Genomic DNA, 14736 nt, shown 5'->3' with positions numbered 1-14736 from the left:
TTTTAGTTTCATTTTGGAAAGCAGGTTCTTAGGAATGATACATTGGAATGTTACCTGGAGTGCTGTTGAAGTTGCCACAAAGCCCACAAGTTGGATACTGCTTGTGAAGAGTGAGCTTTAAAAATAAATTACATGTATTATATGTTCATGAAATGTTAAACACATCTCAAAACAAAATGTACCCAAACCAAAGGGCCATGCCTCCTCAAATTCAATTCTATCTAAGCTGCTTACTTAGAGGTGTTAGAGGGCTTTTTCTTAAGGACCTGGTTCTGGAATTTGAATAGGTCCTAACTCCACCGTTTACTATGTGTCTGAAAATATTATTTGGTGCAAAAGTAATTGCGGTATTTGCCATTTCAAAGTAACGGTCAAAACTGCAATTATTTTTGCACCAACCTAATAACTTTTTTTACTTTGCATTTCCTGAGTTTCATCATCTGCAAAATATGATTATTAATAGCATGTATTTTAAGATGTTTTGAATACTAAATGAGATATTTAGTATAATGACTAATACATAGAGATTTCTCAGTAAGCCTTAGCTCTTACTTCCCTAATAGTGTATTGTTTTTGTAACTTAACTAAAGGACAAAAAGCACAGGATTACATGAAAATCATAGATAGACTTACTGAGAGTTTGTTATTTTTGTCCCACATTAAAGTCAGGATTCCTCTACGGCTATTCAGAACATTATATTCTCCATATTTTTTAATGTGAATCAACTTATTGTTATATGGTATCTGTATGCTGAAAAATATAAAATATAAGTATATGTAAAAAGGTAAGAATCATACTATTATAATATGTTTTCTGATAATTCATGTCACCCAACAATTTAGTATCCTATAGATAGAATACTTGCTGGTAAATACTAAAGTTTTTTTTATCAATTCAGAAAAAGAGAAACAGTGGCTTTTTTGAACACTGGAAGAACTTCTAAAAAACAACTAATAGATCCTTGGCGCTTTGGAGAAATTAACAGGATGAAACATTGGTTTGGTGTCAGAAAAAAATAAATTGAAATGTTCCCAAGTAGAATATCATGCCTCATTTTCTTATTCTGGAAAGTATTCAAATATGCCATCCCTTCCAAATCTGAATTGCTCCCTCTAAAAATCATGGACTAAGAGTTTTAATCTCCTCAATTCTAACTTACAAAATCTTAAATTGGCCGGGCGCGGTGGCTCAAGCCTGTAATCCCAGCACTTTGGGAGGCCGAGACGGGCGGATCACGAGGTCAGGAGATCGAGACCATCCTGGCTAACACGGTGAAACCCCGTCTCTATTAAGAAATACAAAAAACTAGCCGGGCGAGGTGGCGGGCGCCTGTAGTCCCAGCTACTCGGGAGGCTGAGGCCGGAGAATGGCGTGAACCCGGGAGGCAGAGCTTGCAGTGAGCTGAGATCCGGCCACTGCACTCCAGCCTGGGCGACAGAGCGAGACTCCGTCTCAAAAAAAAAAAAAAAAAAAAAAAAAAAAATCTTAAATTTATACTTGGTGTTAAACTTGCAAATGAAAACTGAAATATCCTGAAACATTCAACAAAAATAATCGGATTTGTTGAATACACACAATTCCCATAATCTAGATAGTCAGTATACTCAAACAACAGAATTTTTTTCCGTCTTGTTATGGGAATAAATACAATGTCTTACAATCCCAAATATGTCAAAGTCTTACACATTTATCAAACTCTTGGCCAATAATCAATTAAAATATCAATATGAGCATCAAAATGGGGAGAAAGTATCATCTCCCTTTTTGTCTTTTTTTTTTTCTTTCTTTTTTTGCTCAGGTCACTTTAAATAATTTTATATCATTTACCCAAAACACTACAGTATTTACCTTTCTCCATTAACTAAAATGGTGTCACCAAAAATAGAGATGTCGTTATTGTCAATTAGAACTGTTATTTTTTCAGTCTCACTATCATTGTTTCGTTTGATTTCAATATTGAAATCCCCTCCAGATTCAACGCAGTGACGGCAGAAAGTGTACGGGCATGAAGATTCGAACAAAAAGATGCGGCCGTTGAAAGATTTATATGCTCCTTTGCTCCAGGTAGATGCTTCACCTACAAAATATTCAGAGGAACATATACATAATTATTTAGAACAATTAGCATACCTTCTAGGTCTGTTTTAAAGCATTTTTGTCCTAAGGGAAATAAAATCACTGAAAGGTTCAATTCTCACAGCCACCACCTTAAATCAGTGCTTGCTTTCTTTCACTACTGCAAAGACTCACTAAAACTAGTACATGAGTACTTCTTTAGTGTACCCTAAGTTGGCTATTCCAGCTAAAATAAAGCAAGATTGAAAACATCTTGCTTCTCATAGGAAAACAAAAATTGTCTCTAATATGGGATGGAATATATGGAAGGAAGCAGTGGTTTGTATGCTTTCTTGCTTTGCTTTTTTGGTAGAGATAGTTTTTCTAAGTCTGAATGAAGTCCCATTTATATTGAATGACGATAAAGAATTATATCATTTATCTCTATACATATAAATGTGTGTATATATGACTGTGTATAGGTATATGCGTATGTGTGTGTGTGTGTGTGTGTATACATGTTTTCTGGAGAAAAAAATAGTACAACTGTGGTATCATTCAAACATACAATGATTAAACAGACAGATGATGGGGACATTTTCAAAACTAGTTTCAGGTTGGGCTCATGCCCGTCATTTCAGCATTTTGAAAAGCTGAGGTGGGAGGATCGTTCGAGGCCAGAAGTTCAAGACCTGACTGGGCAACATAGCAAGACTCTGCCTCTACCAAGAAAAAGGAATATCCAGGCATGGTGGTGTCTTCCTATAGTCTCAGTTACCCAAGAGGCTAAGGCAGGAGGATTGCTTGAGCCTAGGAGTCAGAGGTTACAGAGAGCTATGATTTTACCACTGCCCTCCAGCCTGGATGACAGAGTGAGACCTTGTAAATAAATAAATAAACAAAACTAGTTTCAAATTTTGTAAATTTGTTTCTGTGATCTCATTAGGTACTGACGTGGGTGTAAATATATGAATGAATATCATAACCATTTTTACTTACCAATAATTGCATTTGTTTCTGAGTATTTTGGAGTTGCTTCTGGAATGTGGGATCCTTTTTCTATTCAACACAATGCATAGATTATTTCAATGTTAAGACATATATTCATTTTAAATATACAAGATATTGGAACTTCTACATGGGAACTTAAAAGTTGGCATTGAAGGCCATCAATGAATTTTTTATACTGTATATTATATAACATATATAATGGATAACTCTGTGAGAGCTGGGACTTGCCAAAGTCACATACATGATTAACTCTGCAGTCCACACTTTTTCAGTATGTTCATGAATCATTAAGAGCTTATGTATTGGGGGTCCTGTACAATTACTAACATATGCTGCACCCCTTACAGAAATATTTTTCAACTTTAGAAATAAAACATTGCATGTTCATTTCTATCAGGAGCTGTGGCACAAATAGGACAGAGGTACATTTTAGTCAATCAGTCTATTATCTAATACTAATAATTTATCTATATATGAGGAAAAGTCAGTTCTCCCACTCACAGGGAAAAATCTATATACTTTGAAACTTTACATTTCCCATGATTGTTTATATCTAATGACCCTGGTATGTAACCAAGTAAATTTATATTCAATTGTAGGGTAAAGCCGAAAAACAAGCAACAACAATAACAAAAGTGGATGTTCTGATAGAATTGTAAACTCTTTTCTGAAATGCTCTTTATCATCTATCTTGAAGTTTCTTCTCTTTACTACAGGTTGTATTTACTCAGACTGAGTGGAAACAGATTGAACTCCTAATTTGTTTATGAAGGCATTTTAAAAATACTATGTCTAAAATAGTAAAGGAGTTGTAATATGTTTTATTCAAATTCCCTTAAAATGTGGTTTAATCTCTCTTATTCATGAAATTGTTTCAAATACTTAGTTGGCCATCTAAACTTTAGTATCCAAAGAGAAGTAGCACTTAAGAGCTCAATATGAGAAAAAATAGTAACAAGTCCTAGTAAATCAATAATCAGCAGAACATTACAACATTGTAAGTGTATGTATGTGTGTGTGTATGTATATCTTTTTAAACACTCAAAGTCATAAATCAGATTACCTGGAGTATTGAGTGGTCCAGATGTACTGTATTCAGACGAGTTTGTGACACCTATTTCAATACAAAATGATTAAGCCATTTTGTGTGTATAATTTTACTTGGTAAAGTGATTTTTAAAGAAAATCTGATGGATAGACCATAGATCCTAGTCCAGCAATGCTAATGCTAGCAGACTAAGACCGTGTAAAGCTGTACAAGAAAAAAAAATGTCAACTCAAAACTTTGCTGGAGTAAGAAAATTAAATGCCTTGCCTCTAAATTAACTGACACCAAATCAATTTTTTTCTAGATCATTTGTCTTAAAACTTGTCAAGGGTAAGAGAAAAAGGTTCATTAGACAAAGTTCTAGGTCTCCTATCCCACTGTCAACCAAACTATTTCCCATTCTGAACTGTTTTACTTTTAGGAAACCTGGGTACTATTTCAAGACGTCAATTAAGCAAAAAATTCTGCACTCACAGAAACTAGAAATATGAAAAACACTAATCTAAATGAACTGACACCTTCATTAATGTCAAGAGATTCAGACTTCCCATTGCAAAGCCACTGGATTTACTGCCATTAGAAACACTACCAAAAATAACACTTCTTAATAAAGTCTATCTCACATGGAAAAATCAAAGCAGTTAAAGTCTAACATCCAAATAGCAAAAAAAAAAAAAAAAAAAAAAAAAAAACGAAAAAACCAAAAAAAAAAAAAAAAAAAAAACAAATCGGTAACCACTCCACACCAAGAAACATAAAATGTAATTATTCTGAATACATTTCTCAGGAAGAAAACCTAAATTTGAATACCTGAGCTAATGGCAGCCTAGCTGGAGTTCCTAAATTAGATGTCTTTGAAACCGTTTGTAACAACTGTGATTTTTTTAAAAATCCAGGTCAATAAATAATAAACGAATTTCTTAGTTCTTTGGAAGTGTTGACTTCAAAATTGACGACCAAAGTTTAAGAACAACCAAAATTAAAATTATTATTTCTGTATGACCAGGCCTTTCTTGGAATAGGTTCATTGACAGTCAATCCCGTGTCAGGTCAACTGTTACTACACTACACTGTATCTCTTGCTAATTACATTTCACTTTTTAAGAAAAAGATATTAATCCTGAAGCTGAATTCTAAAGATGAATCCTGAATATTTTCCAGAACCTCCATTTTACTGTAAGTGATCCACTGTCCCCAGTTCTATTGTCATCTACTCTAATGGTTCCCAGGTCGTTCCAGCCCTGGTAACAGCATCAAAACAGTTTCTGCATCAAGAGTACATATTATTTTAAAATTTTTTACTACAAATTCCAAGACCATGCAATCAAATGTTTTCATTAAGTGGAAATATTAAAATGTATAAGGATTTCAAAAGTGGATGCAAGTCTTAGTCTTCTCAGCAATGGGCTTGCAAAGAAAACTAAAGCCGCCAAGTCCAGATTCGGGATACAAAGTTTGAGACCAACAGTTCAGCTGCTACTTTATCTCTTCAACTGACTCCAAATCAATTTTACATAAAGGCAACAAAAAGAATTCTACATTGATATATTCACAGCCATGAAACCAGTTCCACATCTTATGCCAACAAATGTTAAACATCATTTGCCTGATTATATCTAAGAATATTTCAACATTTGAGAATGCAGAATTCCTTTTAAATTACTATTAATAATGTTTACAATTTTCATTGTCATTGTAAGATGTTTCTTAGAATTCTGATTTTCTGATAATCGGAAATCTCAATGCCTATGCCATAGGAATAAGATCCAGTAACATTGCTTCCATTATCACAGGTACCTGAACCACTAAGGCCAGTTTCACCAAATTCACTTAGTCCAGAAGCACCAACACCAAGGCCATCTGCACCCTTACTTCCTCCACCACTTCCAGAACCAGAAGACCAAGTGTTTCCTCCTAATCGAAAATCAAAATATGATTAAAAGAAATAAAGAAGAAAGAAATTTATTGGAATTTCTTGGAAATAGAGTCCAGGTTAGGATACCTGAGTCACGGACATCAGATCCAGGACTCAAGTTTCCAGCCTCAGCAGGTTCACTGCTTCTCTTTCTATTCCCACCAGTTCTACTGACTTCAAATCCATGTTGATCAGATGACCCCAATATGACTCCTGAATCTTCAGAGATATCACTAGAATTTTCAAACCCATTTCTGGCACTTGAGTCACCTGTTGAATACAAAATTATGATCACTAGAATTACTTTCAATGCATACCATGATTCAGAATTGTCCGTGCACAGAAATTAACAATCAGTACCTAGCACTATAGCCTCTAGAACTACCTACTCCATTTCCATCAAAATCTTTACTACTATTGCCATTGTCACCAAATTGATTTAAACCAGAATCTCTAAAGTCAAATTCAGCTCCACCCTTCATTTATCCAAGCCCAAATTCAAATAACCATGACTTTCCCACTGGTGAAGAAGTAAAATGTTAGTAAAATAATGGATGACAGGTTGAAATCAATTTAGATTTCACCAGAGCATAGTCCAGGACTAAACCACCTGTGCCACTGACATGAGATTTACTGCTGCTCTGCTCATTCCAACCAGAGCCACTTCTTCCAAATCCCTTTTGACCAAATTTCTCCAAACCAAAACCCAAATTTTCTCATATATCACACACAAAAAAATCCCTTTTTTATTGTTCTGGTACCAATTACATTATATAAAATGATTATCATCGGAATGCATTTCAATAAGTTTATGATTCAAACTTTTATGCAAAGAAATTAAATATTGATACCTAACCACCGGAACTAGATTCTCTAGTAACTTTTATTCCATTTTCACTAAGCTCATTATCACCAAATGTGAATCAGAATACCTAAAGTCAAATCCAGCTCCAAGTTTTTTTCTTGCAAGTCCAAATTCAAGAGACTCAAGCATTCCCACTAACAGAAAATCAAAATAGTTTTAAATAAATGAATATTTGGAATTCAGATGTATATCTCAGGAACAGAAACTGGCTAGAATACCTGAGCTACTGGCATCAGATCCAAAACCTTTGAATCCAGCCTCAGCAGATACACTGCCACTCAATCCATTCCCTCCAATTTCATTGATTCCAAATCCCTCTTGATCAGAATCCCATAAATTGGATATCGAATTTCGAGAGCACCACCAACAAATTGATTCTCACTTCTTAAACTGGTATCACCTGCAGAATATAAAATAATTGTCACGGTATATTGAAACTATTTTATGATTCAGACATTTTTATGCACAAAAGTCGGATATTAATACCTAGATCAATGGAAACAGATCCTCCAGAACTACTCATTTGATTTCCTTCAACTGTTTTGCTACTAATGCCACTGTCACCAAATGAATTCGAATCAGAAACTTCAAAACCAAATGCAGCGTCACCTTTCCCTGCTCCAAGTTTCAAACCAGAATAACCAGTTCCAACTAATGGAAAAAATCAAAATATGATTAAAGTTAATATTAATTAATTAATCTCTTTGCTATTAAGTGACATTAAAATAAAAGTATTTTAACCAGTTAATTAATTGAATCAATCTAAAATTTTGAGGAGTGAGTCTTGTTGGAATACCTGAGCTACCTGCATCAGATCCAAAGACTATGGTTTCACCCCCAGCAGATCCGCTGCCTCTAGTTTCACTCCCATCAGCTCTACCGACTTCCAATCCCTTTTCATCAGACGTCCCCCAACCAAATCCCACATTCAGAGAAGCACCACTGCTACTAACGTCAGCACCAGATCTTGTGTTGGTGCTATCGGCTGAAAACAAAAAAAGAAAGAAAAATAGAAAAAAAATCATTGTGGCAAGGGAGTATTTTAACACATCTTATGATTCTTTATTTTGATGCAAAAATCTGAATAGTAATATCCACATCACTGGAACTTGATTTCCAGTGTTCTGTATTTCATTTTCACCATAGCCTTTTGTTGAAGACCACTGACAACAACTGAGCCAGAATTTCCAAAACCAAATCCCAATTCATTCTTCCTTTCACCACCAACTCCAAAATCAAAAGCCAAAATGTTTCTGCCTAATGAAAAATTAAACTGTTATTGAGAGTAATATACAAAGAATATGAATTATTTGTATTTTGTATTAATAGTCTCTCAATCAGAATTCCTTAGTCACTGACATGAGCACCAAGGTCTGTGGATTTACCACCAGTGAACTCCTTGTTCTTCCTGTTTCTACCAATGTCCACGTCTTTTATGGTAAATTGTTCTAAATCAAAAATACCTAGAGTTACTATACTTTCTTGACACTCACTTCCTTCATTGGCTCTAGTTTCCGAATATGAAATGCTATTCATCCATACTTTTGTAAATTTATTTTCTCCAGCCTTCTTTTTCAAGAAAACTAGTTCAAATATAAGTAATGGAATTTTAAAAGTTAATGTGGTAGATGTCATTCAAACCCAAGAGCACAAGATCTATCTGTTCCAGATGACAAAACTTGTGAACAAGAGAGGTTAAATGGTTTCCCCAAAGGTTAGTGTGAAAGACTGGAGATCGAAACTCTTTGTCCCAGGTCTAAGCTCCTGGGAAGCCTCAAACCTACTTGCCTCTTCACTAAATTGTTTAAATTGCTGATTTCTGTTGAAGTTAATATAGATTTTTGATGAACCAGACAAAGAGTTTACAAATTTTTTTCATGAATTCCTCTAATATTAAATCTGTATTTGTCAAAGAAAACCACCAATTCCTGCTTTGCTAATTAAATCAGTCAATTAATTGATTATTCTGACAAAAGCATAAACTAAGAAACAACATAGAATGCCTGTTTCCCTGGCAGCAGAATCAGAGTCAGCTAATCCATTTACTGCACCTACATCTAATCCATTTTGATCGGGGACCCCTACCAATTTTATTTTGATTTGAAGCAGTATCACCAAACAGTACCACCTGCTGAACTGATTTCATCCACCAAAATACAATCATTACCACAGAAAAGTTGTATTCATTCATACAATACAAGAAAGTAATCCCTGCACACTGCTTGAATCAGAGCTGCATTTTAGTTTCTGATATATTCCTTGATCTCCCTTATTCCATATCTTTCCATATATATTTCTATGTAGTAGAATCAGGAGTAAGAATGGCAACCAATTTATCATGAGATTTGAAAGATTCCATAAGAACGATGAAGCTTTGGGGCCGTTGATGATAAGCTTTTATTGTGCTCTATGGAACATGAGAAAATGACTAACACCTAATGTAAACAAGAGTAGATGGATCTGTCTTATCTCCTTAGTCCTACTGAGTTTGTCAGTCCCAAAACAGGTGAGTGGAAAATAAAAACTTGGTATCCTTCATAAAGATACTACATCCAAAGCTGTTTCTGCCTTTTCACCTCAGAGACAAAACTACTAATTTTTAATGTAAAATATAGAACTTATTTTCCTCACTGGGACTGCTTCCTTCCCATTTTGTAGAGGTACAAACTATAGAGATTTCAGGGGCCAGGCAAATATAGTAAAAATGTGAGTAGAACAGTAGGAAAAATTGTATTGAACCAGCAAGACCTCAACTCACCTAAAGAAATTTAAATTTTTTCCCCCAAAAAACAAAATTTCAGGCCACAAACTGCTTAGGAACTCTTCCTTATCATATCACTCAGCAAACCGGGTATGTAAGTTCAGTAGAGAATCTTGATATAGAAAATCAATTGTGGTTAGATACAGAAACATGAGTGGAGAGAACCTACTCTACATTTGGGCCCAGGAATCATTTTTTATTTTTAACTTATACAGTAAAAAATGTCAGAAAAATAATTCATCATTAGAATAATAGTACCAAGTACAAAGAGCACATATGAAAATAATTATCAGGAGAACAATTAATTTAATGTATACATCTTTACCAAAATCCTCTAAAGACAGAATTTATCACTCTCATTGGCCCTGAAATCAGTGCTTTTAGAGTAGCGATGACTATTAAAGCCATGTGCTGCAAACAAAAGAAAGATTCTCAGATTATCCAAAATGACAACCAAAAGCACTTGTTTGCTAGGTACATATTTTTTCTGGAACAGTACCTGCTGGGCTGTCTTCTGACCTTGAATTCCCAGCATCCCGACGTTCTCTGGACTTGTCTTCAGCCTCTCCTGTAGCACCAAATTCAAAGCTAAAGAGTGACTTTTTTCTGTCTGAGTCACCAGAGGATGGACTACCATAAAAAAAGCCACCTACAGTGAAGAAAAAAACATTTACATTGCTAGCACAGACTAAAAAGGTAGTCTAATTATGACACCATGAAGAGCCACATTTTATTTTCAGTAGGTCTCATTATCCTGACAACACTTGGAACAACATACACCACTGGTTGACTTAATCACCTTATCTGTATCTTTTGGTCATGTTTCTGAAACTTCAATCGAGAATCGAGCTATGAAGATTCAATAATTGATGTATACTAGATACTCTTCTCCTGGGCAGAGCAGAAACTCCCCAGTCTGCTTCCTTCCCCATTCCTAAGCTCCAAGTTCCAGCATCCCACTTCCCCCAATCAAAATTTTCTGCCTTGTTGAATCCACATTGTCCTTGGCTACTGTTCATTATAGCTGCTTTTCTGAATTTCTGCAAGGAAGAAAGCATGTAAACATTTACTCATGAATTAATTGTACTATCCACCTCCTTAAGTTTCATCTCAATGAGGCACACTCTGACAACTTAAAATTGCAACCTCACTCCATTGTTACACTCCCAGTTACCATTATATTATTCTATTTTATCCCACAGATTTGTCATCTTGTAATATACAAGGTAAAATATATCCCCTTGTGATACACCTTTTATCACTGTCTTTAATACTTATGGAGTATTGACTGTATCCTTCTTCCACATTTTAAGCTCCATAAACTCAAGTTTTATTTGCCTGTTCTATTGAGAGAGGGATTTCAGGTGTCCAGACCAGTACCTCAACAATAGAGGGCACTCAGTATTTATTTAATAAATGTAGTCACCAACAAAGACCACTTCTTAAGGTAATAAACACGTTGTTACATGAAGTACATATGCTTTCTATCATGCCATTTGTATATTTTTTGAAATCTCTATATAAAATTTAAATATTTCAGAATTATTAACATCTTAACTGTAATATTCCTGTAGAGTTGTGGAAGACATAAATTTTGGTCACCAAATAGACAAAAAAATGATGTGAATGATTTGTAAGTAACACTTGAAGACTATGTAATCACAAATACAAATAAAATAAGTGGCTTAATTCTGCATTAAAATAAGGAAAGAGACTTCTCCCTCCACAAATACCTTTTCTTTGATCATTTCCTGAAGAAAACTTGTGAGTACTTTCTCTAGCTCTCTGAAATGTACATAGACATTTTTAACGACTAAATAAACACCCCGAGAATGTTTCTTCAAGGGGCAGGGGCCAACACTTTGAAATATAGTCATGAAGGAAGATGCTTCCCTATATCCTAAATTCCTGGGAGGTAGGAGCCTAACTTCCACTGGTGTTTGGCTACAAATCACAAACCTACCTCCGGTCATAATACACAAGAAACTTCTTTTTTCTTTTAAAAGCAATCAGCAAACACAGGTGGTTACCCAAACCACCATGCAAATGTAGGATGAACCCTATGGCTAATGATGCTGTCAAATCCACTTGAGAACTAGTTATTTCTTATATTCATAACTTACATGTAATGGGTTTTATCTGCTTGTTTTATAAAAGAGAAATATTTCTGTGTGTCTGCAATCTTTTTAGTGAGATGCCTGTCAGGACAGGTTTTCAAAGGGGGCAGGAGACCATTTTTAAAGACATTTCCCCAACAACCTCTCTTGGAATTCTTAGCCATTTTCCAAGTTTCTAGCAAGTGTATCTCTACTTTTCTAAAGCAAATAGTAAAAATAAAATATGTCTGTGATTATGAGAATAGTCAAAATAATAATCTATTATGTAGTATTAGGGAAAGGCATTCAACATTTAAGAGATTTTGAAATTATAAAATGTGCATGTAGGCGTTTGTTTTAGGACTAAAACAATGTTTAAATTATGAATAGCCAATATATACTATTGTTTAATTACCTAACCCTTCAACCACTGCTACCTGTACTACTCTTCCTATATACAGTATTTCACCTCTTTCTCTCCTCTTTCCCTCTATCTACCCTTCTTCACTATACACTCTTCTTTTTCTCTTTTACCATCTTTCTCATTGTCTTTTTCAATGTCATGTAGTTTCAGAGCTGCACCTCAATATATAAATATTTTAGTTTGCTGGCAAAGCAGAAGGAAGCAAAGCAGTATTCAGTCACAGCAAAAGTATAAACTCTTAATGCAAACCCATCTGGTTCCTCCATTTGCAATTGGTAGCCTTGGATAGTAGCTCTCTTGCTCTCAGACAACAGGGATTCTTGTTCTGTTCTACCCACATCTTCCTCTGGCCTTCCTGGGGTCATGGCACTCATCAGAGAGCACAGAATACAGGCCAAGAGTGAAGGGATTATGCCTACCCAGGGCCTGTGCTATCCCAGCCTCCCTTTCTGGATCACATTTTAGGGCCCCAGGGCTGCAGTCCCTAGTTTGCTACATGGGCATGCATGGGCATGTTTCCTAAGACCTTCTTCTCCAGGTGAGACCACATTGCAAATACGATCCCCTAGGTCTAAGGGATGGGGAAGGAGTGGTTAGTGTGCAGAAGGAGATGGACTGAGATAGAAAAGCTGGGATGTCCCTCCCAGTATGCGAATAAGCCAGAGATGGAAGGAGCATGACTGTGGGGACCTCAGCTAGGGCACAGTCAACATTGATCTTGCATTGAATTCCAATAAACCCGAAAATCCTGCATTGGATCCTGCCTTCCAGGTTGTCACAGTGTACTTTTGTCAAGGTAGAAAAAGCAATACATTTTATGTCCTATTATGTTTCTTTATTGGTAACTTTTAATTATGTATATACCTGCATTTATACTCTTGACCATGACTGTGCCCTTGGCCTGTCCTTGGCTAACCAAATTAACATTTCTAAAACAAAGTTTCCTTAAACAAAGTTTATTTCACCATTAAATGGACACTACATAATGTATGAGGATAAAATATTGCCAAACTCATGAAAAGAGTTTTTTATGTCCTGCCTAAAGATATTACAACCACACCCCTACACCCAAAGCTTTTTCTGCCTTTTTATTATATGGACTCAGATATCAACTTTTCATATAAAATATTGAAGTTGTTTATTTCACTGAACCTCTTTCTTTCCCATGTAGAGGTATAAACTCTAAAGATTTCAGAGACGAGGCAAGTACATTGAAAGTTTAAATAGGCCAGCAGGGAAAGATATGTCAAACGAGATTCAATGTCTCACCTAAAGATACTTAAAATTTTTCTTTAAAAAAATAAATAAATAAAAATAAATTGCAGTCTACACACTGTTTAGAAACTCAGCTTTATGCTACTATTTAGTAAACTAAGTGTGTAAGAGAGAATCCTAGTGTAGAAAATGAATGGTGATGAGATTATAGAAATGTGAATGGAGAGATTCTACAGTACATTTGGGTCCAGGAAGCATTTTAAATAATTAATTTATATACTGAAATTGGTCATAATAACAATAAAGATACTAAATATAAAGATAGAATTAAAAATAAATTTTATCAGGACCATAATTAATTTAATGTAAACTTTTTTACCACAATTCTCTAAAGACAGAATTTATCACTCTCATTGGCCCTGGAAATAGTGTCTTTAGGGTTTCCACTATTTCTATGCAGGCTTTGTCTTCAATAAAACATAGGGTATCAGATTATCCAAAATGAAAATCAAGAGTACTTGCTTGCTAAGTACATATGTTTTTCTGGAACAGTACCTGGTGGGGTGTCTTCTGACTTTGAACTTCTGGCATCCTGACGGTCTCTGAACTTGTCTTCAGCCTTTCCTGGAGCACCAAGTCCTAAGCTAAAGAGTGGCTTTTTCCTGTCTGAGTCATCAGAGGATGAACTACTGTAAAAAAAGCCACCTACAGCAAATGACAGAAGATGTTATTTGAAAACAGCATTATCAGCACAGAATATAAAAGTCATTTGATTATGACATTATGAAAAGCCACATTTTATTTTGTATAAATCCCATTATCCTAGCAGCACTTGAAACAACATATACCACTGGGACTTAATCATCTAATCCAAACATTTTGGAAGTTCCTAATCTGATCTATGCAAGTCTCACTCTGGCCTTCCTTGGGTCATGATGCTCCCCAGAGAGCAGAGGCTACAGGCTGAGGGTGAAGAAGACATGCCTACCTAGAGTCTGAGTCATCCCCTACCCCATTTCTGGACCATGTCCTAAGTCCCTAGGGCTACAGACAAACCCACGATCTGGGCCTACATGAGCATCTTTCCCAAGACCTTCTTTTCCAGGTGAGACCACATTACACTGATTGAAACCCTAGGTCTGAAGGATGGACAGAGGATGGCCAGTGTGTGGAAGAAGATGGACTGAAATAGTAAAACTAGGGCATCCCTCTCAGTATGGGAGTAAGCAGGAGATAGAAACAGAGAGGCTGTAGGGACCTTGCCTAGGGCACAGCCAAACTTATTCTCTTATTGAATTCCAATAAACATGAAAATTCTACATTGGAACCTGCCTTCCGGGTTGTC

The 14736-nt window shown here is 35.5% G+C and overlaps 1 protein-coding gene across 1 annotated transcript in view; it reads right to left on the bottom strand.

The window, feature by feature from the left end:
• Positions 1-14736, bottom strand: part of MUC19 (mucin 19, oligomeric) — a 189266-nt gene that overhangs the window by 160018 nt on the left and 14512 nt on the right. The window contains 13 exon segments of the mRNA XM_025401355.1: positions 55-115; positions 634-751; positions 1850-2078; positions 3056-3115; positions 4131-4181; positions 5988-6029; positions 6118-6300; positions 7114-7254; positions 7257-7295; positions 7382-7546; positions 7692-7880; positions 10156-10305; positions 13947-14096. Coding sequence (XP_025257140.1) covers positions 55-115; positions 634-751; positions 1850-2078; positions 3056-3115; positions 4131-4181; positions 5988-6029; positions 6118-6300; positions 7114-7254; positions 7257-7295; positions 7382-7546; positions 7692-7880; positions 10156-10305; positions 13947-14096 — 1578 coding nt within the window.

This window comes from Theropithecus gelada, chromosome 11 (genome assembly GCF_003255815.1).
Source record: "Theropithecus gelada isolate Dixy chromosome 11, Tgel_1.0, whole genome shotgun sequence".
NCBI classification, from domain to species: Eukaryota; Metazoa; Chordata; class Mammalia; order Primates; family Cercopithecidae; genus Theropithecus; species Theropithecus gelada.
Note: the sequence above shows the minus strand (reverse complement) of the source record. Positions and strands in the feature narration are given on the sequence as shown.